At 41.3% G+C, this 27,985-nt stretch overlaps 2 protein-coding genes across 5 annotated transcripts in view; one reads left to right on the top strand and one right to left on the bottom strand.

Annotated features, from left to right (window-relative positions):
- Positions 1–291: 291 nt before the first annotated feature.
- NFYB (nuclear transcription factor Y subunit beta) lies at positions 292–27,981 on the top strand. Of its 4 annotated transcripts, none has more exons than XM_061638891.1 (7): positions 292–382; positions 11,039–11,132; positions 18,663–18,793; positions 19,423–19,620; positions 22,728–22,809; positions 26,774–26,853; positions 27,053–27,981. In XM_061638891.1, the coding sequence occupies exons 2-7, from the start codon at positions 11,039–11,041 to the stop codon at positions 27,083–27,085; spliced, it is 618 nt and encodes a 205-aa protein (XP_061494875.1). In that variant the 5' UTR covers positions 292–382; the 3' UTR covers positions 27,086–27,981. The 4 variants fall into 4 exon arrangements, with proteins under 4 accessions (XP_061494875.1, XP_061494873.1, XP_061494874.1 ...); XM_061638889.1 differs by lacking the exon at positions 292–382 and adding an exon at positions 467–587; XM_061638890.1 differs by lacking the exon at positions 292–382 and adding an exon at positions 1,049–1,609.
- HCFC2 (host cell factor C2) overlaps positions 18,448–27,985 on the bottom strand; it is a 60,055-nt gene continuing 50,517 nt past the window's right edge. The window contains exons 15-16 of the transcript XR_009764382.1: positions 20,110–20,272; positions 18,448–18,835 (exon numbers count right to left, since the gene is read on the bottom strand). The gene's annotated coding sequence lies outside the window, so the exon portion shown is untranslated. The remainder of the gene's footprint in view (positions 18,836–20,109; positions 20,273–27,985) is intronic.

Raw genomic sequence — 27,985 nt, 5'->3', positions numbered from 1 at the left:
TTATTATGGGATAATGCCTTTAAAATGCCACAAGGCACCCCCTCTTGCTCTTTGTTGCGACGAGTTAACAGTCTGTGGAATTTGTCACAACAGATAATTTTTAAGGATACGTGTTGCACACAAAATGCCTGCCCGTGTGAAGAGGCGACCTGTGCTCAGAGAAGGTCGACAGAAAACGGGAGGGAAGGCCGGCATCTTGCCTCAGGTGGACCACGCGCGGGGTCTGGCTGAGGTGGGTCTGCGCATTAACAGTACGCGGTTGGCCTCCACATATAAAGCACAGCGGTATCAGAGTCCGCGCGCCGCCGCTAGGAGATTGCTCGTGTCGGCGAGGTTTCATTTCCAGCCGCGCAGCTGCTTGTGAGCCGAAGCTGCAGGAACGGTAACAATAGCGGTGGGAGGGAAACCCAGAGCGGGAAGAGCCGCTGAGCGGGAGGGGCGCTGGGTAGGAGGAGGAGGCGGCGCGGAGGGAGGGCAGGCCGGCTTCGGGAAGCGGTGCTCCGCGCTGGGACTGGTTCCTTCGCAGCCATTTTCTGTCCAACCAAACAGCCGATTTGCGGAGGGAGCCAACCAGGGCCGCACTGGAGGTTTGTGCCTGGCTCCGGCCAATGATTGGTAACCGGTTTCACTGCAGGCTCGAATGAAATGTCCGTCTCCCTCCCCGGGCTTCGGCGTTGCCGTCGCGCCGTCGCTGAGGGGACCAGGAAGTGCGGGGAGCAGGAGAGAGAAAGCGAGAGAGGGAAAGATGGGGAAAGAAAGAGCAGACCCGAAGCTCGGGCCCGGCCAGCTCCCTCCTTCCCGCCCGGGTCTTTGTGCTACCGCCGTCGCCGTGTGAGAGGGGAGGGGAGGAGGCGGCGGCGCTGGCGCTAACTGGCGGACGGAGGGACGTTGCTTGGGCCCCTGAAAGGAAAAAAAGGGAGCCGTTGACAGAAGGCCTTTCAAGGGAGATGGGCTGTTGTGACAGGAGCTGACCCCTAGAAGAAGAAGGGGGGGAGCGGGAGGAGCGTGTCATCACGCGCGGGGGAGGAGGGGGTTGTGTGCTTCGTGTGGAAGGGGAGAGGGGAGCATATTCGCCGCCTGAGTAAATAATCCTTCCAGGCACCTTCGCACTCCTCTTCCCGCTTTTCTATCCTGGGGAGCTCCATTGAGTCACCCCGGGATGAGTAGCGCCCCCCCCCAGTGCGCGGCCAAGCCTTTTTTATTTTAGAAGCTTTTCTAATGTTTCCTAGCGGTGACCGCCCTTTCTCTTCCCCCTTCGTTTTCCCCTCCTAGGGTGGAGCTGGGTCTATTTATGTAGAAAAGCTTTTGTCTGCTTCTTGCTTTCCACCCCCTCCCACAATTTGTTTTTAGGTTCACTAAAGAAAATGGGGCAGGGGGGTGATCGATTGTTTCCCTCGCCACCACGGTGGCGATGGTCTAAAGGTCTCCCCTCTTTTTATCTTCTGCCACCCTACCTTTGCACATGCCTGCCTCTCACTGTTTCAAGAATGGTGGTGGTGGGGTTTGGGGGAGGTAGTAGACTGGAAGATGTCAAAAATGTTATGCGCGTTAGGGGAGCTCCAGTTTTTGTCTCGCTTCGTCCTGATCTCAACGCATAAGATCGTGAAAGGTGGGTGGGTTTGTGGAGCTCTGATGCTGGATGTGGACTGTCGTTTTACTGTCTTGTGTGCATCATTTTCTTTGTGCTATGCCTCCGAACATTCAGATGATACCAGTTGCTTCTGCCTTGTTATGGAAGATTTGTCTTTTATCTTGCGCATGCGGGTTTCTTTCTCTCCTCCCCAGCCTGTTTTCTTGTCAACTCTCTTGTTGCTGGATCATAAGTATCTTGAAGGCATAGGGATTTAGCATGTGTTTATGGAAGTCTGAGAACACTGTCTGCTAGAGTTCATACCCAACACTGGCATTGTTAAATCAGAGATATCTCTTCTCCCCCCCTTGACCCTAGTCTGAATGTGCCCATGGGTGGTGAATTAGTTGTGTGAATCTATCTGCTAGAGTTCAAAATGGCTTACATGGTCATGAAAAGCAGCATACAAATATACAATAAATAATAAATACATTGAATTCTGTGAATTTCTTAAAAATGTAACTCACTGTTAGACCTCTATTCTTTTATGCTTACCACATTTTGTTCTGTCCAGTAAAAAAGTCTGGAGATAGAAAAACCAGTCTTTTACAGTTGTGTGAACTTGCCCATTTTTAAGGCTTCCTGTTTTATTAGGGCAACATGTGTTTCTCCTTTTATTGAAATGCTTTGGAATTACCCAGCAAAATTTCTAAACAAATACACTTTGTATACAGAGAGTATGTGATCTCTTGGTTTCCTGGAAGAGACTACCAACAATGTGTAGCATTAGTTAGGCCTGTTCTTAAATGTTAATGTAAAAAAGCAATAGCTTTTGTGAACTTCAGGTGAATCAAAAGTTCTCCTAAACTGTTTGTGGTAAGAAATATTTAAAGTAATTTTGTTGAAGGGTTTATTTAAAGAAATAAAGGAGACAGTTTAAGTATACTAATGTGTAAAACCTTGGAAATAATTTTTATTTAAGGTTCAGGGCTCACCATGGCACAGTTACTAATATATAAGTGTATGTAGATTTTTTAAATATGTTATAGTTCCAATAGTGCAAGTCCCCTCCCACACACAATTCTATTTATGCAGGAACAAGATAGGTTGGCAGGGGAGAACTTGTATTAGTTGTCTTTGTCTACATGTGGGAACATGTATGCACAAATTTACAAGTTCTGTGGCAGATAGAGCAAGATATAAAATGTATAAAGAAGAGTACATTTTGGGCTTTTTCATTTATGAAATGCCTAATGTGGGACTGTTTGGAATGTTCCTGTTCATGGTGCCAGTTCTTCCAGGACACTCGATTCCATTCTTTCCAAGTTTCCATCCTGTCTCCCACACCCACCAGACACTCACTATTCTGTGGCCACTGAATCTGGTGAGTCCTAATTGGGCTTTTTTTCCTTTCCTTTTTTTTACACCCTATTAGGTTTTTTCCCTAAATACTTCTTTGTACTACAAACATTTGTGTCCCTGCTGAGACTTCTCATATGTGGATGGTATCATTGTGGCTACATAAGGATTGGCACTCAGAGAATGAGCTTGTTGTTAGTATCTAGGATACACATTAAAGCTTTTCTGGAAGAAAAAGTATGGTTTTCTTGTATAAAGATAAGGGAATCTTTTTGCAGCACTCTTCTTGATTACAGCATGACCTTAACTAGCCTGAAGGCAATCTGATATGCTCTAGTGCTCTAATACTATATGCTGAGTAGCAGCACTGGAAGTAACCTTGCTCATTAAAATCCTTTTGCAACTCTGATCAGTGCTAGTTTTCTTAAGAACAACACCCAGAATGAGCCAAGAAGCAATGCATTTTTCAAAACTCCTAAAGAATTAAATTCATTTTAAAAACTTAAAGAACTGGTGAGATGGTCATGTGTGTATTTATTGTACAATTGTCCTGTAGTTAGTAGGAATGGATTCAAAATCCTGAGACAGGAAACTGCTTAATTAAGGTTAAGTAAAGTACTGTTTATTTATTTATATATATATATATAAATTTAATTTCTTCGTCGCCTATCTGGCCAATGGCCACTCTAGGCGACTTACAAAATTATTAAAATACAATTAATAAAATACAGTAATACAATAAAAACAATAGATCTGCAACAACAATATTAAAACTGGGTAGGAGGCATTACAGTTATCGATTAACCCTCCCCGGATACCCCGAAGGCCTGCTGAAAAAGCCAGGTCTTTAAGTCTTTCCGAAATACATTTAGGGAAGAGGCATGCCGGAGATCTTGTGGGAGGGAGTTCCAAAGAGTGGGGGCCGCCACTGAGAATGCCCTCTCTCTTGTACCCGCCAATCTGGCTGTTTTTGTTTAGGGTTGTATCAACTTAATTTTACTAGGAGAGTAGACTTGTTGAAATTAATGGACTCAAGTTAGTCATGTCCATTTTCAGTGGGTCTGCTTTGAGAGGACTAGCATTGAAGAAATGTATTTCTTGGTTGCCTTCTACTGAAATAGTCTCAAGGTGACTTACACATAATAAAACATAAACATTACAACAAAAAGCTTGAAAGCAAAACACAACAGAACAATGCTGAAAAGCATCCCATCTTGCCAAAATATGTCATAACTGGCACAAAAACAGTTAACAGTTCCCCCCATTTTTTCACTTTTCAGGGAGAAACCAACCCCTCCTTTTTTAAAAAAAAAGGAAAAATCCTGTTTTTTTTCTGTATTTTTCCAGGCCTTCACATTTCTTTGCTTTACTGCTTTATTAGCTGTGAGATTTAGTAAGAATCCTATTGCAATGTTGCCTTTCCCTCTTCTCCCGTGTGTAGTTACTACAGTTCAGTAATCCTCTTCCACTTAACTATACTTCTACCATCTATAATGGATCTGGATTTTGTTGTAGTGGTTAAGGTGTTGGACTATGACCTGAGAGACCAGGGTTCAAATCCCCACGTAGCCATGAAGCTCACTGGGTGACTTTGGGACAGTCACTGCCTCTCAGCCTCATGAAAACTCTATTCATAGGGTCGTCATAAGTCGGAATTGACTTGAAGGCAGTACATTTAATTTTTTTTTAGTTGCACATGTGATGAACATTCATTGGGTTTGGCCCCTAACCCCCTCTTGGTTGTATCATGTTTATGCAGGAAGAAAATAGCAGGGCTTCTGTTATCTATGAACTGGGAGTGACCCAGAAGAGGTCTTTGTAATCTGGTGTTCTTTCAGGGCCTTGTCTCTATCATTTTCATAATAGGCTTTTGAAAAAGAAGCTGAATCAGTGACTTCCAGCAGTGTTAACTGCTCTGTAGTGCAGATCCTCAGAATGTCCTGAATTTCTAGAGAAATAGTTGCACAATGTGACATTTCCATGTTGCATTGCTCTTGTGTTCCGTTTCAGTAACCACAGCCTTTTCATGGTTTTACCAATGTAGTTATACAACAGTGTTTTGTTGCAAAAATTGACAGTGATAAACTTTTGAGCATATAAAAATAGTTCACATTCCAAATGACAATTGTGATATAAGATACCTGTAGATTTAGACAACTAATTAACAGTCCATTATAAACAAGACAAGACATGCCAGCAATGGCCTCTGGAAAGGATCCATCAGTAGAACTATTTCATGTAACATTAGAAGGGTCACTTTCAATTCATGGAAGCTTTCTTTCATATTTGGAGTCTACATTAACTCTTTCAAAGAACAGTCTTGGCAGAATGACAGATCCTAACAAATCTGTGTTCTGTACAAAATCTTAAGAGTAGATTTGTTATGTGCCTTCAGATCGATTACAACTTATGGTGACCCTATGAATCAATGACCTCCAAGAGCATCTGTCATGAACCACACTGTTCAGATCTTGTAAGTTTAGGTCTGTGGCTTCCTTATGGAATCAATCCATCTCTTGTTTGGCCTTCCTCTTTTTCTACTCCCTTCTGTTTTTCCCAGCATTATTGTCTTTTCTAGTGAATCATGTCTTCTCATAATGTGTCCAAAGTATGATAACCTCAGTTCCATCATTTTAGCTTCCAGTGACAGTTCTGCTTTGATTTGTTCTAACACCCAATTATTGGTCTTTTGTTTGCATCTCTTTTATAGAGTTCTTCAGTGTATTGCTTCCATCTTCCTTTTATTTCATCTCGGTCAGTGTGTTCCCCTGTTGATTATTCAACATCCCTACCCTTGGTTTAAACTTCCCTTTCATTTTTCTAATCTTTTGGAATAGGGCTCTTGTTCTTCCCATTTTGTTGTCCATTTCTATTTCTATACAGTAACTATTGTAATAGTTTTCTTTGTCCCTATGTACTAGTTGTATAGTTGCGTTTAGGTGTTTCTATCTCCTTTTGCTTTTGCTTTCCTTCTCTCTTTAACCATGTTAAGAGTTTTTTCAGTTATCCATTGAGGTCTTTCTTTTTAACAAGAGGTATTGTCTTTTGCATTCTTCCTTGATAATGTCCCTGACTTCAGTCCATAGTTCTTCTGGTTCTCTGTCAACTAAGTTTAAAGCTCAAACCTGTTCCTTACTTGATCTTTATATTCTTCCGGGATGTTATTTAAATTGTATTTTAGCATTATGAGTGCTTTGTTGTTCTTCTTTAGCTTTACTCTCATTTTTGATATGATCAGTTCATGATCTGTACCACAGTCTGCTCCTGGTCTTGTTTTTGCAGAAAGCATGGAACTTCTCCATCTTCTGTTTCCAATTATACAATCAATTTGATTCCTATATTGACCATCTGGTGATGTCCACGTGTACAGTCGTCTTTTTGGTTGCTCAAAAAATGTATTGGCAAGAAACAAATCAATGGCTTCACAGAATTCAATAAGTCTCCTGCTTCATTTCTGTCTCCTAAGCCCCATTTCCCCACAATTCCTAGTTCTTCTCTGTTCCCTACTTTTGCATTCCAGTCCCCCATGATTATCATCGTATCTTGTTTTGGTGTGTGATCAATTTCCTCCTGTGCGTCTGCGTAAAATCTCTCCAATTCTTCTCTTCTGCTCTTGACGTTGGAGCGTAGACTTAGATGATAGTTATGTTAATAGGTTTCCCATTTAATCTCACTGATATCACTCGCTCAGACTTTGCATTAGCTCCTAATTGCTTTTGCTACATCACTTCTCACTATTAAAGCAACCCCGTTTCTTCTTGATTTCTCATTTCCTGCATAAAATATTTTGTAGCTGCCTGATTGAAAATGTCCCATTCCCGTCCATTTTAATTCACTCACACCAAGTATTGTAATGTTGATACGTTCCATTTCTTGCTTGACAATTTCTAACTTTCCCTGGTTCATGCTTCTCACGTTCCATGTTCCTATTGTGTACATCGTACAACTCCGGACTCTCCTTTCACATCTGTGCGCATCAGCCTCTGGGCTTCCTCTTGACTTTGACCCAGCTGCGTCATTAGTCACAGCGCTACTCGTACTTGTCCTTTGTTCTTCCCCAGTAGCTCGGTGAGTGCCTTCTGACCTGGGAGTCTCATCTTCCAGCACTATCTCGTGTTGCATTTTGGATACTCTGTTCATATGGTTTTCGTGGTAAGAGGTATTCAGAGGTGGTTTACCATTGCCTTCCTCTGAGTTTGGATGCATCTTATTCTGGTGTCTCAGCTTTGACCATTCTGCCTTGGGTGCCCCTTGCTAGGAGTCTAGCCTCTTGGTCTGGACTCCTGACGGCATTGCTCTCAGCTTCTTCAACACTCTCAACCCCCCTCACCACGTTAAGGTGTGCATCCTAAAGGGGGTAGAGTAGATTATGTCATATGTTTTCTTTGTCTTCACATTTTACCTTAACTAGTAACTTTTTATGTCAAAGTTAGGTGAATGAAACTTGATTTAAAGCAGGGATGGGGAACCTGTGCCCATTCTGATATTGCAGGACTACAACTCCCATAATCTCTGACCATTTGTTATATTGATTGGGTCTGATGGGAGTTGGAATTCAACATGTGGAGGGCTACAGGTTCACCATCCCTGATTTAAAGGCATTGTAGTTTTGTTAGCTGAGGTGTGCTCACAATTGAGACCAAAGGCCTTGTAGGCTGCCTTCATAAAACAATTGCTGCTTTTGACATAATGCTGCACTATGATTAGTGTTATGGCAGCCTTTCTGAACTTGGTGCCTTCCGGATGTTTTGGGTTACAACTGCCATCATCCCTGGTCATTGCCTGCGCTGGCTGAGGCTAATGGGAGTTGTAATCCAAATCATCTGGAGAGCATCAGATTGGAGAAGGCTTTTACAGGAGTGAACCTAGTCTTCCCCAAGGCTTGCATGCTCTCCCTCCCCTTGTCTCCTCCTGCACGGTCACAAGGTGATAGGAAGCTTTCACTCTTGTTTAAGGTTTAACTGCAGTTTAACATGTTGTCTGAAGCCTGAACTTTGGTTATTCTTATCTATGGTTAGTGAAAAGAATCTAGCTTCTTCCACTGTGGTCTCCTGGTCTTGGTCTTATTCCATAACGCTGTTGTGAAGAAATGCATCCTTTTGTCTGTCCTCATATCTCACATGATGTTTCAGCTTAATTGAATGGCCCCAGGTTCTAATATTATAGGGATAAAGAAAAGCTATCCACTTTTTCCACACTATCCTTACTTTTATACACCTCTGTCATGTTCCCCTTACTTACCTTTTTTCTTATTAGCCCCAGATGTTTTAATATTTCTTAGAGGAGCTGCTTCAGCCCTCTGATAGTTTTGGTTGACTTTGTCTGTGACTTTTTCAATTCTACAATATTCCTTTTATGATCTGGCAAGTATTTTCATTCATATATACATATATATATATATACATACATACACATATATATATATATACATTTTAAAAATTACATCAACTCTATCCATCCCTCTATTAAGTTTACATTTAATAGTACAAATGACAATCCGCACATCCCTTTTCTGGATGTCCTTCTTACCATTGAAAACAACAAAATAGCCACTGATCTCTACAGCAAACCCACTGATGCCCACACCTATTTAAACTGGAAATCCTGCCATCCTAGGCATATAAAGAAGATCATTGTGTATAGCTTAGCTCTGAGAATCACTTATTTGCAACACTGAAGATAAATACCAGAGAAGGATCACTGAACTTAAAGAACACCTTCTTCGAAGAGGATATTCTCCACATATTATGAATTGCAACATCCACTGAGCCTCCATTCTGTCCAGAGAAAACCTCTTCCATCATACTGAGGTGTCAAAGAGCAGAGAGCAACGGATTCCATTTGTGGTAGATTTCCATCCAGCATCTCCTAACTATCACCGAGCCATCAAGGAGAGCTACCCATTGCTGGCAAACTCTGAACATCTTACCAGAGCCATCAGCAGGCCTCCTGTTATAGCATTTTGCCAACCTCATAATTTGCGCAGACTGTTGGTGAGAGCTGTGCTTAAGCCACCTATCACCAATCCAGGGTCTCATCCTTGTCACTCCAAACGCTGTATCACCTGTGTGTACCTCAGGGAGACAGCCACTTTTACAAGCACTAGGACAGGCAGGACATATTACATCAAACAGAACACCACCTGCAGGTCCTGCAATATAGTTTACATCATCGAGTGCAAAAGACCAGGATGTCATATCCAATACGTAGGAAAGACCACAACTGACCTACGCACGCACTTCAGGAACCACAAGTTGGCAATTTTGACAAAAAAAGTGGAGCAACCAGTTGCAAAGCATTTTAACATTGAGGGTCACAGCCTGTTGGACTTTTCCATTACAGCGATAGAGATGCCAGCAGATCCAGCAGCATTGACCAAAAGGGAGAACTTTTGGGTTTACTCTCTGGACACATTGGCACCACATGGCCTGAACCTGGAGGACAGTACCACCACTACTTAGCTTCTGCAAATGAAGCCCCTCTGAGCATTCCATCCTCAAAGCTCTGTAACTGCCACCTTGGTAACAGCATTTGTATGTTGGCAGCTGATGAAGGCGGAAGCTGAAACGTTTTGTTAATATAATAAAAACCTCTGTTTGGTTAATCACAATTATGTTTATATACATATACATACATATATATAGTTCCATTAGTGACCTTACTGTGGCGTAAACCAGTTAACCCTATAGAGCAGTGGTTCTTAACCTTTTTTGGGTCATGGCTCCCTTTGAGAATCAAATGAAAGTTATGGACCCTCTCCCTAGAAAAAGTACATAAACACAAATACATGAAAGTTTGCATACCATTTTATTGTATTGCATTGGAAATGGATTTTTTTTGTGCCTGGTTCACAAACCTCCTGAAGCCCATCCATGGATCCCCTTGGGGGCCATAGACCACAGGCTAAGAACCACTTCTATAGAAGAATAACAGTGAAAACATTAGATCATTTTCCTATCCTCATTTTTTTCTGAAATATTTTCCTAGAATCAAGGTTTAGGAATCACAGAATGCTTCCATGTATCTACTTGCTGTGACAGGAAAATGGAATTTTGAGCATAGTGATGTTTGGCAAGTAAAATGTTTCAAAGAATAAGGTTTTATTAAAGTTTTAGTGAAATAAATTTTTTTAAATATGCATCAGTTACTTCTACAGGTGATGCATAGTGCCTTATGTGCAGGAAAGTAAGGTAACATTTTTATTGTATTGCATTTACAGTTGAATATTGGTAACATATAGCTTTAAGTAAATGCTGTTGGTACAAATCTAAACACTGATGCCAAAGTGAAGCAAACATTTGCAGACCTAATGATGGCAATACTGAGTCCTTGATATTTGATTCTAGGATAGGAGTTCTCTTATTGCCAACAGTGGTACACTGGAACAAATTGTGGCACATAGGACAGAAGAAGAACTTGGATACTGTAGCTGGGCTTGTTAGAACAGGTAGATCTCATTAATAACCATTTGGAGACAATTAGAAACAACTTGTCACTATCCTTATTTACAGAACTAGCTGTACAGTTTTTATTTAAGCTTAATGCGTTTCCTGAAGTAAAGCCACAGGGTGAAAGAGGTCATCCAAACAAGTTAATATTTAACAGAAACTTAGCATTGTTTCATGAAGAATTTTTGGTGATTTCATAAAACACTAGCCCCTATTATGCAGAATATGGCACTGATAATGTCTCTTGGAAGAGCTCTGTTCTTTAGAGTAACTGATAATTAATCATTTGAAGTGTAGCTTTTTAGTTTAACCTTGGACAAGGTGTATATTTCAGCCCTGGTATATGATCTGCTTCTCCCTGCCCTCTGGCTCTTTGTGGGCAGTTGCTTTTTTCACAGATACAATAAAGAGATGCCATAGCTTTATGAAGTACTGCTGTGTGCTAAAACTCTTCAGTAGAAGGTTTAGTTTCAATAATGAGCTATTCAATGTTAGGTAGTGAAGATCAAAGAAAGTACATGTGTAGTGAGCATTTAATACTGTTTTGTATATTTTCAAATCTCATTTAGATATTTGGGTCAGAAATTGGCTCAGGTTTTTACGAGTAATATGTTTAGTAAAGTAGAGTGAACTATTCTAAAAAGTCATGTTTTTATTCCAGATGGATGGTGATAGTTCTACAACAGATGCTTCTCAGTTAGGAATTGCTGGAGACTACATTGGTAGTAGTCACTATGTGATACAGCCTCATGATGGTAAGTAATGCATTTGTCAGTGTTCATTCTTATGACCATTTTTCATGTTGCAGCTTGCAGGCCTGTGGAAGAGATGTGTCTGATCAGTGAAATTTAGCACAAAGACTGTAAGAGAAGGCACAAGTCTGCAAAACAGCCCTGTAATGAATTAATGACTCTTCTGTGAAACAGTTACTCAGCAGTGATTGTGTCAATGTTGCATCATGTGGGACTTGTATGTCATACACTGCAATCCTGTACACACTTACTTGGGACTACGAAACTCAATGGGAGAACATCAGTCATATTTAAGTCCATTTCAATGGGTCTACTTTGAGTATGATTCAATAAGGTATCATCCAGTGAAATACACTTAATGAGTAGTATTGTATTGCAAGTAATATGAGAAGTGGCTAATACTGGTATTGCTTTTCTACCATTCTTCTACCACTTAGATACATTTTTTCTTTTAACAGTATTTGATATTTGTTTCATCCGTTGTTGTTTTTTAAAAAAACAATATTGTGGCTCTCCTTAAGAATATTAATTCTCCCTCTTGTTGGTTTATAATATGTCTTAGAAATCTATTTCCCTTGAGTCTAGTACTGTAACATTCCAAACATGTAAGAATGTAGAAAAAGCCTGCTGGTTTCAGCCACAAGCCTATCTAGTCCAGCATCATGTTTCCCATAGTGGTCATCCACATGCCTTTGGGAAACCCAACAGCAAGACAAGAACACAGTAGCACTCTCCTGCTTGTGTTGCCCAGCAACTGGTATTTGGAGGCAGGGTGCATCTGAACCTGGAAGTAGCATATAGCCAGCATGACAAGTTGCTATTGATAGCCCTGTCCTTTTAATTCACTTTTAAAGCCGTCTTAAGTTGCTGGACATAATCGCATCTTGTCGCAAATTTGATAGTTTGTCAAGAGTGGGGAACCTCTGGCCCACAGGTCAAACCTGGCCCACCAGGCCTTCCCATTTGGCCTGCCAGGCCATTATGAAGAAGCCACACTCATTCACCCTACACCTAACATCATACATAATGCCAGCTGTGGGGCAGGTAAGGGTGGGGCTTCAAGGGAACAAGTGGGCTCCTGATTGCTGCTTTGCTGGAATAAGGTATGCTCCCAACCACCTATCAGCTGATGGGTAATAGGAGTGCACCTTGCTCAATGAAGGAAGTGGTTTCCATTTGATGGAAACTGGTTCTCCCTTCCAGTGCTGCTCTTTGAAGCTGCTGTATGCTGATCCTTTCAACCTCCCATGTCCAAGGTTGAAGGCATCAGCATGGGGCGGGCTTTGCAAGCCTTCCCGCTTCCCCCTGCCAGAGTGGCGGCAACAGCACGGGGGGGGGGGGCGTGGAGGAGAGAGAGAAGCTTCCCTTTATCTCTCCCCCCTCCCTATGCTGCTGCAGGAAGCAGAAGCCTGCATTTTAAAATGCAACAGCAGGTACTTGGGAATTGCAGTGGGTGTTTTGCAAGCCTTTCCATGTTCCCTCTGCCTCTGTAGCGGGTGGGTGGGTGGGGAACAAAGGGGAATCTCCGCTTTGTTCCCCTTTGCTGCCGTCACTGCTACTGCAGGAAGGAAGAGAAAGAAGCCTTTGGCAGCAGCTGGAGGGAAAGGGAATGAAGGGGAGAAACTTCATTTCCCCCTCCCCCCCCCCGCTTGCTGCAGCTGTTGTAGGAAGAGCTGCCCTCAGCAGCAGCAAGCACTTGGATCCCCACATGGGATTTTTAACAGGTGAGCCTGTCATTCATAGGATGTCATAATGATGCCATGTGATTGACAGATGGACAGCCCTATCCACCTGTCAAATTTGGCCTGTGAAACCAATCCTGATAAAGATCTGGCCCATAGACCCAAAAAAAATTCCCTACCCCTGCTTTATGTGCTGTGTAAAGAAGTAATTTCATTTATCTGTCCTGAATCTCCAATCATTTAGCTTAATTGATGATGCTGGGTTCTGAAATAGTGAAATTTTTTTATTGCAAATTTGTTTACGAAAAGAAAGAAAGGAAGGGGGGAGAACAGCAACAAAACAAAACGGGAAAACAGATCAGACAAACAAAACCCTGTCAGCTCACATTAACAATACAATAACCATCAATACATCCATCTTAATTTGCACATATAGCTCAATATATTTTATCTCAATGTGCAGCACTTGTCTTTTTACTTTGAACAACATTTGTCATTTTCTTGCCCATTCACCCACGTCTGAGATCATGTTGGAGTGCTTCACAATCTTTTTTTTACCAGTTTGATTCCGTGTTAGCAAACTTGACCACCTCACAGTTCATCCCTAATTCTAGATTATTTATGAAATGTTAAAAAGCATTGGTTTCAATGCAGATCCTTTGGGAAACACACTTCTCACATCCTTCCATTGTGAGAATTTTTCATTTATTACTACTCTCTGCTTCCTTCTCTTTAACTAGTTATAACAATCCATGAGTGGTCCTGTCTCTTAACCTAGGACTGCTAAGATTGCTCAGTAGCCTTTCGTGAGAGGCTTGCTTATTAACACTTTCAAAGAACTTTAAAAGGTTAGTGAGACAGGACTTGTAAAATTGCAGAAGCCATGCTTACTCTTCAGAAAGACTTGTGTTTTTTCCCCTTGATCTTTTTATCTTTAATGTTTTCTGTCAGTTTACACTGAACAGAAAGGTGTTAAGCTAACCATTCTGTAACTTCCTGGGTCCCTTTTAAAAGTTGGTGTTACATTGGCAGCTTTTCCTATCCTCTGATATGGAGGACAATCTTGGGGAGGTGTTACATATTTGTGTGAGAATATCAGCAATTTTGTATTGAGTTTTTAAAGATGGATACCCTCTGGATCCAGTGCCTTATTAAATTTTAATATGACAATAAGTCCTAGAAACTTCATCTTTTGTCACCATATTTGCCTCTGTTCTTCAGACTCTCTTCCTGAGAGAATTCATTTGGCTTCTCTGCAGTCCCTTGTTCCTCTATAGCACACCATTAAATCTCTTACCATGTAATGGCCCACCTGCCTCCTTAGCTGGTTTCATGCTTCTGAAGTATTTAAAGAGTTATTTTCTGTTGTTCTTGGTGGTGGTCTTATGTTTTTTAGGGACGTGTGTGACGCCCTTCCCTGGCTCTCCCTGTCAGGTTCCTACCTGCTTGTGGCTACTGCCTTTCACTAGGCACCACCAGGGACTCCACCAGTCCGGACTGTCCTTTTTATGGTTTCTCTCTCCGCTCTAGCACAGATCTCACTAGATCCCCCTGCTAGGCAGCACTACCAGTCACATCCTGTAACCAATATTCCCAGAGACTTTGCCTGAGTCTCTCTCTCTCTCTGGTTACTTTTGTGACTGCGTGCGTATGCTGTTCCCAACCCCTTTGTATCTATATAGATAAGTCATATAACTCTGGGTTGCGCTGGATACTTGTAATGTTGTTATTCTTCTCTTCACCGCTGCCACCATTCGTTACTGTTTCCCTTCAGCCTTGGTAATTACCTTGCCCTCCCTTCTGGTCTGTGAAAACCCCAGCCAAGGATCAGGCCTTCGGTAAACCAAAATAGTATTTATTAAATATCAGAAATAACAAGATTACTTTTCTAAAGTTACATAAGCATATGGTTTCATCTATTCCTGTGATACTTGTCTTATTATTAACTAGAACTCCCACTCCCTCTTTCTCCACACTCTTCTGACATCCACCAACTAACACCCACCACCAAACACCACCAAAACAACCCACCACCAGATTCAACTGTCATTCTTCCATTTATACTCTCAGCCATTCAAACGCTCAGCCAATCATCCAGCATTCTACTGCTCATCTACTCCCCCCTCCTCTTTCACTCCACTTACCATATATCTTCTATACAAACAGCACTTACCATATTTACATTAATACAGGAACATCACAACGTGCTCTTCCAAAAAAGTATTTCATTCCTTAGTTCTTCTAACGTTTTTCTTGTACAAGCTTGTATTCTTGTTATTTTTTGTTTGCTTGTTCTCATTTTGGGCAAGAATTCCATTTTCTGGAGAAAGCCTTCTTGTTCTACTAGCTTTCTTGACTTTGGCATTCTCATTGACTTAAAGGTACTTTTCCTGATCAGCATCTGTTCTAGTTGAGTTTCAATTATTGTAGTTTTGACTAATCCTCAACCTTCCTGGAGATAGTTGAATCTCTTTACTTTCACCTTCCTTTTTACCAGTCCCCCCCCCTTTTTTTTAAAAAAGATTTCTTCCTTTGGAAGTCAAATGTGATTATGTCGGGCACTGGTTTTCTACTTGATAACTGTTGAATTTGGTCACTGTTTTCTGTTAGTTCAACAAAACTTGTATCTCGTATCAGGTTTTAGGAGCCGCTCAGGATTAAGTCCAAGGTTACCTCCTCTCTAGTCTGTTCTATGACCAACTCTCCTGAGTATCAGAATTTTTACCTCTTGTGACCAGAAACCACAGTTACCAGTCTTTGTGAGGAAAACTGAAGGCATCCATTATTTCAAAACTTCTTAAGAATGTAAGAATAACCTGCTGGATCAGGCCAGTGGCCTATCTAGTCCAGCATCCTGTTCTCATAGTGGCCAACCAGACGCCCATGGGAAGCCTGCAAACAGGACCGGAGTGCAATAGCACTCTTGTAATTCCCAGAAGCTAGTATACTGCCTCTGACATTAGAGGTAAAATATAGCCATCATGACTGGTAACTTTATCATTCATGAACTTACTAACCCTCTTTTATAGCCATCCAAGTTGGTACCTGTCAGAACTACTGGCCCCAAAACCTGGGGACCAGAGTCTTGTTGAGGGAGTAGGTGCCAAAAGATCAAATAAAACCCTGCAAAGTAGAAGCTGCCACCACTCCTTAAGTCTAACCAGTTGGGCCAGGAGACTCCCAAGCTGTACTCTGGACTGCATGAGATTCAATAAGATAAGAGCTATAAGTCAGGCTCTCTGTCTCTTGAGCCCCAAGCCCCAAAAGTTACTCGGAAGCCAAGGAACTGGTTTAGTATCCAAAGCCCAGTTCCAAGAAACAACACCCACAAATATCAGGGATATATTTATTAATAATTTTTTTAAAATAGCAGCATAAAAGAAGAACCTATATACCACTGAGAAACGTAGTTATGAACGATTATTAAGAGTACGAAGGTACATTTAGGGAATTACAAGACAAGAAATAAAATTACAAAATGAACTTGCCTAACTGTAATGCAAACCTAGTAGAGTAATTGATCCCACAGAAACCAGCAAGTAGCACAAGTATCAGGAACCATGATGTGAGGCATAGAACAAAGGGTTAAAGTTACTTTTCAAGCAAAAGGCCTAATAACAGTGAACCAATTCTCCTAGCCAGTCAGAAGGGTAGCTGGCTGTAACTTTCCAGAAGTGGAGTGTACATGAGATCTCTCAAGAGAGGCTTCAGTCCAATTTCTCCATATACCCCAACAGACAGTTTATGATCAAAGGGAGAGGTCCTTCTTGCGGTATCACTGCTGTGGATAGCTAGGAGGTTTCAAACACGAGAAAAGGTTTCTTTCTTGGTGGTCGCAGCCCATTTCTGGAATCTCCTCCCAAGGGAGATGAGGCAGTCTCCTTTCTTGGCTATGTTCAAGTGGAATTTGAAGACATTTTATTTATCCAGGCCTTTGGAAAGGGATAGGTACATTAGATACTATAGTTTTTATAGCTGTCATTCTAATTATAGTTTGTTGAATATTGTTTCATTGGATTTTATGTTGTTGGCCAACCTGGCAAGATATATATGTAATAAATAAAAAATCTCAAGGTTGCTCTGAGCATTGTGGTGGTGATGGAAAATAAGTACCTAATACTAAGTTACTCGAGGGGCATGTTCTTGCCACTCCTAGAGACTCTGGAGTAGTCTGCCCCATTTGAGATTTCAAGTTTGTTTTGACTCTTGGGCCTCTGACATAAGAGCACCTGTGCCCCCATGACATCCTCCTCTGTCCTTTCTACAGCGTTTGTATCTAGAGTTGGTCATACCCAACTAATTCTATTTCAGTAGCTGACTGTTATACCCACTATGGTCTCCTTTAAAACACCACACTCCAACTCCACCATCTTGGCGCACAGGCTTCTAGCATTAGCATATAAATATCTACAATTGGTGACCCTCTCTGGCATGTGTGTTTTCCCATACAGTCCTTTGGGATCTTTGTCTATCAAGTCCCTGGGTTATGGTGTGAAGGGACATATGGCCACCATGTTGCTGAAGCTAAGCAGGTCTGGCCTGGTAGGTGCCTAGATGGGTGGCTACATGTGTTTCAGGATGGAAGAAAGGAGAGATAAATGTAAGAAAATAATTCCGATATAATAAATAACTATGGTAAGCTCATGGATTATTTCAACCCCATCCCCATTTGTACGATCACAAACATGCCAGGGCTTATCATTGACTTCAGTGCTAAATTTCTTAAATTAATAAAAAATCAGCTAGGCATTTTTTAAACTTTTAAACTGCAGAAAATGAAGTTCAGAGTATGGGGCAAGGTCTGTAATAGAATTACAGGTACTCTGCATACAGCATTCACAGCAACAGGAGAGCCACCTGCCATGGTCGACGCCGCTCACCAAGCTATGGCCCCCGCTTTGCACGGCCAGCTCTTACTCGCCCTGGGGGAGGCTTGTCAGCTGCACCGGGCAGGCACTGCTGGGGAAGTTTAAGCAACTCCATCCGCTGCCTTGCTGCTCCCCACGGTCAAGGCCTAGGCCCCTGAGCCCGAGCCACCTGACATGAATCACCACCAGCAGCAGCAGCAGCAGAATCCCGGGGAGCAGCAGCTGAGTGAGCCCAAGGAGGTGAAGATGGAAGAGTTAGGAAATATTGAATATGTCCGTGTTGGCGGCCTGCTCCTGCTCCTCCTTGGGCCTGGCGTCGGCACTGTCTCTGGTGCTGGCACATCTTTGGGGCTGTGACCTGGAGTTGGTGATGCGGCAGGTTTTGTGGCAATGGGCCATGGCTCCTTGCAGGACTCGGTGGACTTCAACATGGCCACTCCTGCTTCATCTCGCGCTGCCCCCTGGAACTCACCTTCCACTCCCAGCACTTCTACATACACAGCCTCATCAAGAACATTGTCCTTGTCAATGTCACCTTCCAGCGCAGGGGCGGCCTGGGCCTCCAGCTGCCCCCGCATCCTTTTGTTTACCTTTTTTAGGATCCCCGGGAAGTTTGTGAGACTTTGGGGGCAATTTGTCTGTGTTGGACCCTGGGTGAGAGCCAGGGTGGCTGGGTGGAGTCCTGGGTGAGAGCCAGGAGGTTGAGAGATGTTGAGTGGAGAAGTGCAAGGCAGTTTTAATACTTATTTGTTAATTTGTATTATGGCTTTATTGTATATTTTTATAATATTTGCTGTTTTATCTTCTGTACACCACTTAGAGATTTTTGTATAAAGCGGTATAGAAATGGCTTAAATAAATAACACATTTTTGCCCTCACTTCCTAGAGATTTTTCAGTACAAATGAATTTCCACATAACATATAGTTGAGGTGATCAAAAGTTGACCATGTGCAACCAATATTTGTGTGTGTGTGTTTTTAGATACAGAGGATAGCATGAACGATCATGAAGACACAAATGGCTCCAAAGAGAGTTTTCGAGAACAAGATATATACCTTCCAATCGCAAATGTGGCAAGGATAATGAAAAATGCTATACCTCAGACAGGAAAGGTAATACCTCAAAGAGAACTTCAGTAGCGTTCTTTATTTCATCTGTAACATAAGAAGCATAGATTTCATCACAGAGTTGGAAAAAATATGGCACAGTCATTGGGTCACATTCAGTGGGCTTTTTAAGACCAAATATTTAGAGTTCCTTCAGATATGTTGGGAATAGGAAGGACAAGTTGATCATGCTTCCTGTTCCTCCATATCTCCATCTGTCCAAAACAGAAATTTTGCATCTGCCTCTCATGGATAGATTCCGTTCTCTAAATCGGAGCCTTCTCCAACCCTGGGTCCCCAAATATTGGACTACAAGTCCCATAATCCCTGACCAGTGGGCATGCTGGCTGGGGATTGTGGTCCAACATCTGGGGACCCAAGGTTAGGGAATGCTGCTCTAAATGAATGGCAGTTTTGCTTTTTAACTTAAAAAAAAGTCATTCAGAAAAGAACATACTACTTATTCAAAATTTGCAAATCTTTCTTCATTAAGGTATAGCATATACTTTATTTGGTTTTTAGTGGATTAATTGGACAGAAATGTTTAGTTCTGTTGGCAGTTCTTCTGGGGCGTATTTTAGGATTCAGATTAAAATGAGAAGTGGGATTGAATTACTAGATGATTTTTTTTTTAGATTGCTAAAGATGCAAAGGAATGTGTGCAGGAGTGTGTAAGTGAATTCATAAGCTTTATAACGTCAGAAGCAAGTGAGAGGTGTCATCAAGAAAAACGGAAGACTATAAATGGAGAAGATATTCTCTTTGCTATGTCTACCCTTGGATTTGATAGCTACGTTGAACCTTTGAAGTTGTATCTTCAGAAATTCAGAGAGGTTTGTAATCTTTCATTTGCAGCAGTTTCAAATTTTGTCTATTGTGAGTGGGGGGGACGACCTGGGGAGGGTGGCTCCTGCTCTGTAATCTGTGCCAGTATCGGGTCACAGGGCACATACTCAGCAACCTGATACTAGTATGGATCGCAGAGCAGGAGCTACACCCCCAGCCACAGGGGCCCCTGTCAGCTGCAGGGCCCCTCAGCCAGTGCCCAACATGGCCAACCGCTGACACCAGGCCTGGCAGTCGTCTTTGTCTCTTCCCGTATGTTATGCAACGGTTTACTTCTTACCTGGATCTGTCGTTTGACAAGTAGACTTTCTATCCTCTTTACCTTGCATCTATTTCACTTTGTGTGCTTATCATGGTCAAGAGGAACAGCAGCTGTTGCCCACTTGCTCTCTGATTTTTTACTTACTTTATTCAAAAACACTTCTAGACAGCATTTCATATTTAAAATACCAAAGTGGATTACAATATACCAATACCTTTTTGAAGGATGGTGGCTACTGCTGCTACTCTTCATTGACATCCCATAGTACGGAGTGGGGGGTGGGGTGGGGGATTGCAGTAAGGATGGGGAGGAGACACTGGTGGCTTCTCTTCATTATCTTCTCCTTCATGATCTTCATTTGCTGCCCTGGGCTCCTGCTGGGAGGAAGGGCAGGATATCAATCAATCAATAAGTTAAATAAATTACCACTTTCTTGCTTGTTGTCCTACTGCTGGACAGATGTGGGTAGCACAATGCAGTCCCTTGCTAGGATCTCTGCCCATTCCTCCTTCCTCTTTTTCAGGTTTAATGTTGCCATTGAAAGGGTGGTGTGTGTCTGTGTGACGTGTGCTAGCAGTAGATCTTCTCTTCTTAATGGGCTTTGGCGCATATAATGCGCTACAACACACAGCTTAAATTGGAAACAGCCTGGCCTTTGAAATCAATGAGAAGCTGCTGCAGTTTCAAATGCACAAGCGAGAGCTTGGGCTGCTACAGACATGCAATCTCTTGAATCTTCCTAGTTATTTCAGTTGACATTAGTTCTAGCTCTGGAACCTTTTCAGTCATCCTCTTTCTGGCAGCTACTCAACTGTTACGAACTTGTCTATAAGATGTAAATGAGAGGTCACTTTTGCTAAGTACCACAGATCCCTCATGATAAAAGCTGAAGGAAATACCACACATCTACACTATGCATACACTATAATTCTTGGTATACAGAACATGCACAATTAAAGACTTCTGTACTGGAGACATAAGGTTTGAAAAATTTGCCACATAGAAACTGTATAGGTGTTCGAAATGAATGCAATTATTTCTTATGTGCCTTCGAGTTGATTATGACTTATAGCGACCCTATGAATCAGTGACCTCCAATAGCATTTGTTATAAACCACCCTGTTCAGCTCTTGTAAGTTCAGGTCTGTGGCTTCCTTGATGGAATCAATCCATCTCTTGTTTGGTCTTCCTCTTTTTCTATTCTCTTCTGTTTTTCCCAGTATTATGGTATTTTCTAGTGAATCCTAACTTCTCATTATATGTCCAAAGTATGATAACCTCAGTTTCATCATGTTAGGCTTCTAATAATAGTTATTTGTCTTTTTCGCGGTCCATGGTATCTGCAAAGCTCTCCTCCGACACCACATTTCAAATGAGTTGATTTTTCTTTTATCCACTTTTTTCACTGTCCAACGTTCACAGCCATACACAGAGATCGGAAATACCATGGTCTGAATGATCCTGACGTTAGTGTTCAGTGATACTTCTTTGCTTTTGAGGAGCTTTTCTAGTTCTTTCATAGCTGCCCTCCCCATCCTAGCCTTCTTCTAATTTCTTGACTATTGTCTCCATTTTGGTTAATGACTGTGCCGAGGTATTGGTAATCCTTGACAAGTTCAATGTCCTCATTGTCAGCTTTAAAGTTACATAAATCTTTTGTTATTACTTTAGTCTTCTTGACATTCAGCTGTAGTCCTGTTTTTGTGCTTTCCTCTTTAACTTTCAACAGCATTGGTTTCAAATCGTTACTGGTTTCTGCTAGTAGTATGGTATTGTCTGCATATCTTAAATTATTGATATTTCTCCTCCAATTTTCACACCCCCTTCATCTTGGTCCAATCCTGCTTTCTGTATGATATGTTCTGCATATAGATTAAACAAATAGGGTGATAAAATACACCCCTGTCTCACACCCTTTCCGATGGGGAACCAATCGTTTCTCCATATTCTGTTCTTACAGTAGCAGCTTGTCCAGAGTATAGGTTGTCCATAAGGACAATCAGATGCTGTGGCTCCCCCATTTTTTTTAAAGCATTCCATAGTTTTTCATGATCTACTTAATCAAAGGCTTTGCTGTAATCTATAAAGCACATGATGATTTTCTTCTGAAATTCCTTGGTCTGTTCCATTATCCCACGTATGTTTGCAATATGATCTCTGGTACCTTTTCCTATTCTAAATCCAGCTTGGACATCTGGCATTCTTGCTCCATATATAGTAAGAGCCTTTGTTGTAGAATCTTGAGCATTATTTTACTTGCATGGGATATTAAGGCAGTACTTCGATAATTACTGCATTCCCTGGGATCCCCTTTCTTTGGAGTTGGGATATATATTGAACGCTTCCAGTCTGTGGGCCATTGTTTAGTTTTCCATATTTGTTGACAAATTTTTGTCAAAATGTGGATAGATTCAGTCTCAGTAGCTTGTAGCAACTCTATTAGTATGCCATCTGTTCCTGGTGATTTGTTTCTTCCAGGTATTTCACCTCACATTCTAAAATTTCTGGTTCTTCATCATACGGTTCTTCCATGAATGAACTGTCATCCTTGCATCTCTTTTATAGAGTTCTTCAGTGTATTGCTTCCATCTTCCTTTTATTCCATCTTGCTCAGTCAGTGTGTTCCCCTGTTGATTATTCAACATCCCTACTCTTGGTTTAAATTTCCCTTTAATTTCTCTAATCTTTTGGAATAGGGCTCTTGTTTCCCTTTTTTGTTGTGCTCTTCTATTTCTATACTGTTGTAATAGTTCTCTTTGTCTCTACATACTAGTTTTAAGCAGTTGAAAATTCTTATATCCTCATACAAAACATTATTTTTGCTTTTTCAAGGCCATGAAAGGAGAAAAGGGTATTGGAGGAGCAGTCACCACAGCAGATGGCCTTAGTGAGGAGCTCACAGAAGAAGCATTTAGTAAGTATCACTTGAAATTACTTGTACAGATGTTGCTATTGATAATTTACAAGCTTCTTCCAATCTCAAGTGTTAAGTATTTGTGTAACAGGTTTATAACTAACAGGTTGCAATCCACTAAGTACTGCTGCCATGAGGCATATGTAGAAGCCCATGAAAGTTGCATTAAAATGAACTGGAGGCTGTGTTTTGTAGCCCTTTAGGCTGGTTTGTACGTGCATGTACATCTCAAGTTGCATTTATATTCCACCTTTACTCCAAGGAGCTCAAGATGGTGTCCTTGGCTCTTCCTCTTTCCTATGTCCCCCTCCTAATATTTTACCATCAAAACCTTGAGATGTGGGTGAAGTTGAGAGTTACTGGTCTAAGGTCACCCAGTGAGCTTCATGGCTAGGGATTTGAATTCTGGACTCCAGGTCCTAGTCCAACATACTATATACTGCAAAATAAAAAGATCTTCACCAGGTATCAAGGAAATGCCTCTGGGGAGGGCATTTCACAACTGGGCTGCTACCATTGAAAAGGCTCTTTACCATCCATTATGCCTCATTTGATGGGGGCACCTGGATAAGGGCTCCAGAAGATGATCTTAATGTCCAGGTAGGTATATGTGAGAGGAGGCAATTCTTCAGATAGTCTGATCCCATGCTGTTCAGTGGTTTAACGTTTAATATCAGCCCTTTGAATTAGCCCTAGAAATGATCTGGAAACCAGTGCAGATAATGCAGCCCTGGAGTAAACTGATTTTATCAGCTAGTTCCAGTTAATAATCTTGCTTTTTTACCAGCTGAAGTTTCTGCAACTTTTTCAAAGACATTCCATATATTCCTCATTGCAGTAACCCAGTTGGGAATTTACCAGGCTATGGATAACTGTAGCAAGGCTAAGTCAATAAAAGATGCTTTGAGCCACCAAGGCTATGCCTCCAGTGACCATTCTAGATCCAAGACCACTTCCAAACTGCAAAGATGATCCTTGAGACAAAGGTTGGCTGATATGTGGCTTGCCAGAAGTTGCTGGACCAGTGGCCATGCTTTCTGGGGCTGATGGAAGTTGGAATCCAACAATATCTGGACTCCACAAGTTACCCTCTTCTGCTTTGAAGGAAGTGCATCACTCAGCTGGATGACTCACTGTCTAGCAGCTCATTTGTCTTATAGATTAGGTCTCAGGTTATTGGTCCCCATCCAATCCCCATTACTATGTCCAGGTATTCAGAACATCAGCTGCCTCACCTGGATTTCTCATCAGTTTTAGGAAGACTCATAGCTGAATATGTGAATTGGCACTATATATGTGAAAAGTGTGTGTGAAGCAATATTGAAATATTATTTTCAGTATTTAATCTGTAGGGACTCATTCACAAGTGCAGATCACCAAGTCATTTGTCTATAGTTGGATGGATTATTGAAAGAAGTGGATGCACTCTTGTTGTGCATCAATAAACAGGACTTTATCCCTCAGTCATGACCAATACAATTCAATCCAGTGTTAGTTAGGATCAAATCCTTCTCTCAAGAATTGCAAGCAGGAAAGTGGCCTGTCTCACCTAAGAATTGAACATGGGGTCTATATTCACCAACAACTGCTGAACAGGGAGGCTCCACAACATATTACATAAGATGCAATACAGCTGCACCACCCTACCTTCAATTGTTTTGCCATACCTTTCCAGCATGGTGTGCATGAACTTATCTAAAACTATCCTTACTCATTCCTGTAGTAAAGTCAAGTCATTGTAGATGCATATATACAGTTGCCAACAAAGGAGTGGTTATAGATTATTGTTATGTGCCTTCAAGTCGATTACAATTTATGGCGACCCTATGAATCAGTGACCTCCAAGAGCATCTGTCATGAACCACCTTGTTCAGATCTTGTAAATTGAGGTTATAGATTATGACTTAATTAAAACTGAGTTGAAGTTATGATGATGAAGGTCAGAGCTACAGAATAAATGCTGTTCCATTGCGAAGGTAGAACTCTTCCAACAGATATTCCTAGTTCTCTCTACTTGATAGAGGGGTGTTTAGATAAGTTCATAGAGATTATTTTTAATTGGGTACATCTCATTTGTCATACACTCTTGTGTTTTCCTTGCTGAGTGTGAATAGGGAAATGCTTTTGAGTGCCTGCAAATATAATTGATGGCTCAAAAGTGGTGAGTGGGAGGAGTTGGGAAAATCCTAGTCAAACTCTGTGTCAGAGCTGTGTTAACTATAACTTACCTCAGGGTGGGGAACCTTTTATGCTCCATGGGCAAGGTCCTTATCAGGATCTGCCTCACAGGCCAAATGGCCACTCACCTGTCAATCACATGGTGTCATTGTGACATCACATGATTGGTAGGTGGGCAGGGGCACCCACCTGTCAAAATCCCTTGTTTCCCTTAAAGCTTAGCAATTGGGGAATTAAAGGGGGAGGGGGGGAACTTACAAAAGCAGCTTCCAAGTCTCCTACCCTCCCCTTTTAAGACAGCCCCTGTGTTCCTGTTTGAGCAAATGCAAGTGCAGTAGCTATCTTAAAGCCTTTGCAAAAGCCTCTTTGGAGTGGCTCTCATGCATGATCTGATTCAAAGGGTGCTTTTTCACACAGCTTTAATTCCTGCTTAGCTGGTGAGCGGGGATTAAATCCTGCTGCTTTAGCTGTGTGATCTTGTTCTCTGCTGAGAACAGGATCACACAGCCAAGGCAGGATTAAACCTGTCCTCCTGCCGATCACGTGACATCCAGGTGCCTACTCCGAGGGAAACTCGGAGGATGGAAACAAGGGAGAGGGCCTTCTCAGTGGTAGCCCCCAAATTATGGAATGATCTTTTTGACGAGGTGCTCCTGGCAACACTTTTTGATGAGGTGTGCCAACACTGTTAACTTTTCGGCACCAGGTCAAGACTTTGATTGATTGGTTGGTTGAACTTATATACTGCCCCATAGCGGAAGCTCTCTGGGTGGTTTACAGTAACTAAAAACATTAAAACAAATATACAAATTTAAAAACACATCTTTTAAAAACCAATCTAAAACACAATTTAAAAATTTAAAACACATGCTAAAATGCCTGGGAGAAGAGGAAAGCCTTGACCTGGTGCCAAAAAGATAATATAATTTCCTCTTCGCCCAGGCATTTTAGCATGTGTTTTTAAATTGTTTTTTTTAATTGTGTTTTTAAATTGTTTGTGTTTTAAAATTTGTATATATGTTTTTATTGTTTTTAATAGTTGTAAACTGCCCAGAGAGCTTCGGCTATGGGGCAGTATATAAATGGAAGGGAGGGAGGGAGGGATGTGGTTTGGGGGAAATGGCTTCATGGACCAAATTGGACCCCTTGGGGAGCCAAGATTGCCCCAAAGGCCAGAGGTTCCCCATTGAGGTGCATCATCTATGTCATAAGAACATAGGAAGTTGTCTTATATTGAGTCAGACCAATGGTCTATCTAGTGCAGTATTGTCTACACTGACTGTCCCAGATTTCAGGCAGAATTCTCTCCCAGTCCTACCTGGAGGAGCCGAAGATTGAACCTGAGACCTTCTGCATGCAAAGCAACTACTGAGCTATGTCCCTTTCCTGAAAAGACTGAAAATATTAATATATGAAAGGCCAGTGTGGTGGCTAGTCTCATTCCCAACTGAAGGCTGTAACACATAAGAGGAGTGTTTAACTTGGAAGTTTTCCCCTTGGTGTTAGTTGTAACTTTTTTCACTTTCTAAACTAAATGCTGCTGCCTTTTCACTGTTTTGAGTCTAAATTTCTTGTCTTCACCTCAATTTCTGATTCAGTACCTTTGTTTCACTGTTTTAGCATGTACTGATTAAAAAGGTTTAATTTGATTGACAGTATCAAGTGACTGTTTAATAGTATACTGGATATAATTAGTTTTTGTTTTCCAGTGAACTCATTAAATTTGGGTTGGTGTATTATTCTGTGTGAGGTCAATTCCTTCACTAAACTGGTTTCTTTCTTCTAGCTAACCAATTGCCAGCAGGCTTAATAACTACAGATGGCCAACAGCAAAATGTTATGGTTTATACAACATCTTATCAACAGGTACATTCTCCTCTTTTCTTTTTCTCTTGATTTATATTTTAATCATCCCAATTTCTGCATCTGTAGCTGATAACGAGGCAAGTAATAAACAAGTCAATTAGTTCTAAATAATCACTTTTAATAGTCGAACCTTCTAAGTAAACGTATGTTTTTGTAGCAATTTGTTGAAATTAATCCAACTTTATTTTGCATTCTCCAGATCTCTGGTGTTCAGCAAATTCAGTTCTCATGATTTGAAGAAAGCTTTGGATTTGGGAACTTGAGGGAGACGGGCAAAGAAATGGGAATACTAAAGGAGAGGAAACTTTGGTTTAAAATGGCTGGTGAAGAGAAAAATGTCACTTTGTATATACAGATAGCTGTAATGTAGCTGCCTGAGGCTTGACTAATTGAGATGTGAACTCTGACTCAAACCTTTTTTCATGAATAATTTTAAAAGAAATTGGATTTTAAAGGTATTAAAATATTTTTGTTTTGTACAAGAGTTTGTTGCTCTGTATAACTCCTGTTTGCATTGTATATTGCAATTTACTACTGTCAGAGATTTGTAGACAGTTTCTTATTTTCATATTGAATCATGTTACTTTTATAATTCAAGTAAACAGCTGGGTTTAATTCATGTTTACCCTTTGAATAAAACATAAGGGTACAGTTCTTTTTGAATGCAAGTTGCCTTTATTATAAAAATTGAAATGAATTTTTGTTTTGTAACCGTCTTGCATGACTAAAGTTGCGTTAACGTATTTATTAATATTTTAACTCTGAAAGAGAATTCCTTGAGCACCAGCAGTTCAGAAGAAGTGCTCCCAGTGTTTTAATGTAATGATTGAATTAATGTGAATCCAGAAGTAACCAGTCTCTAGATCTTAGCATTAGAAGCGTGGGACATAATCTACTAAGAGCTACTTTGCACAAATTTCGTAAGAATGAAGGAGTTTGACAAGAGCTGTTGTCTTGTGCAGGGCTAGTTCTGTGGATTGTCTGGTGCCCAATAACAGTGTTACCTGTACATTGTAGTGCAGTCCCTATTTTGCAACAATTAGAAGTATGTAGTAGAGTGTTTTTGTTGATTCCATTGACTAGGGGCATTCGTCTCACTGCTTTTGAAATAAACCCTTTTTAATTTATTATC

This window comes from Rhineura floridana, chromosome 8 (assembly GCF_030035675.1).
Source record: "Rhineura floridana isolate rRhiFlo1 chromosome 8, rRhiFlo1.hap2, whole genome shotgun sequence".
In the NCBI taxonomy this organism is placed as follows: domain Eukaryota; kingdom Metazoa; phylum Chordata; class Lepidosauria; order Squamata; family Rhineuridae; genus Rhineura; species Rhineura floridana.
The sequence above is the reverse complement of the archived record's forward strand: the minus strand, read 5'-3'. Positions and strand labels throughout refer to the sequence as shown.

What these genes read in the sequence shown, in the direction of transcription:
- NFYB (XM_061638891.1), top strand. Translation starts at nt 11,039, where the DNA reads ATGGATGGTGATAGTTCTACAACAGATGCTTCTCAGTTAGGAATTGCT. An exon ending in CTATACCTCAGACAGGAAAG is followed by an intron (nt 18,794 to 19,422) that starts GTAATACCTCAA and finishes TTTTTTTTTTAG; the next exon opens with ATTGCTAAAGATGCAAAGGA. An exon ending in ATCTTCAGAAATTCAGAGAG is followed by an intron (nt 19,621 to 22,727) that starts GTTTGTAATCTT and finishes TGCTTTTTCAAG; the next exon opens with GCCATGAAAGGAGAAAAGGG.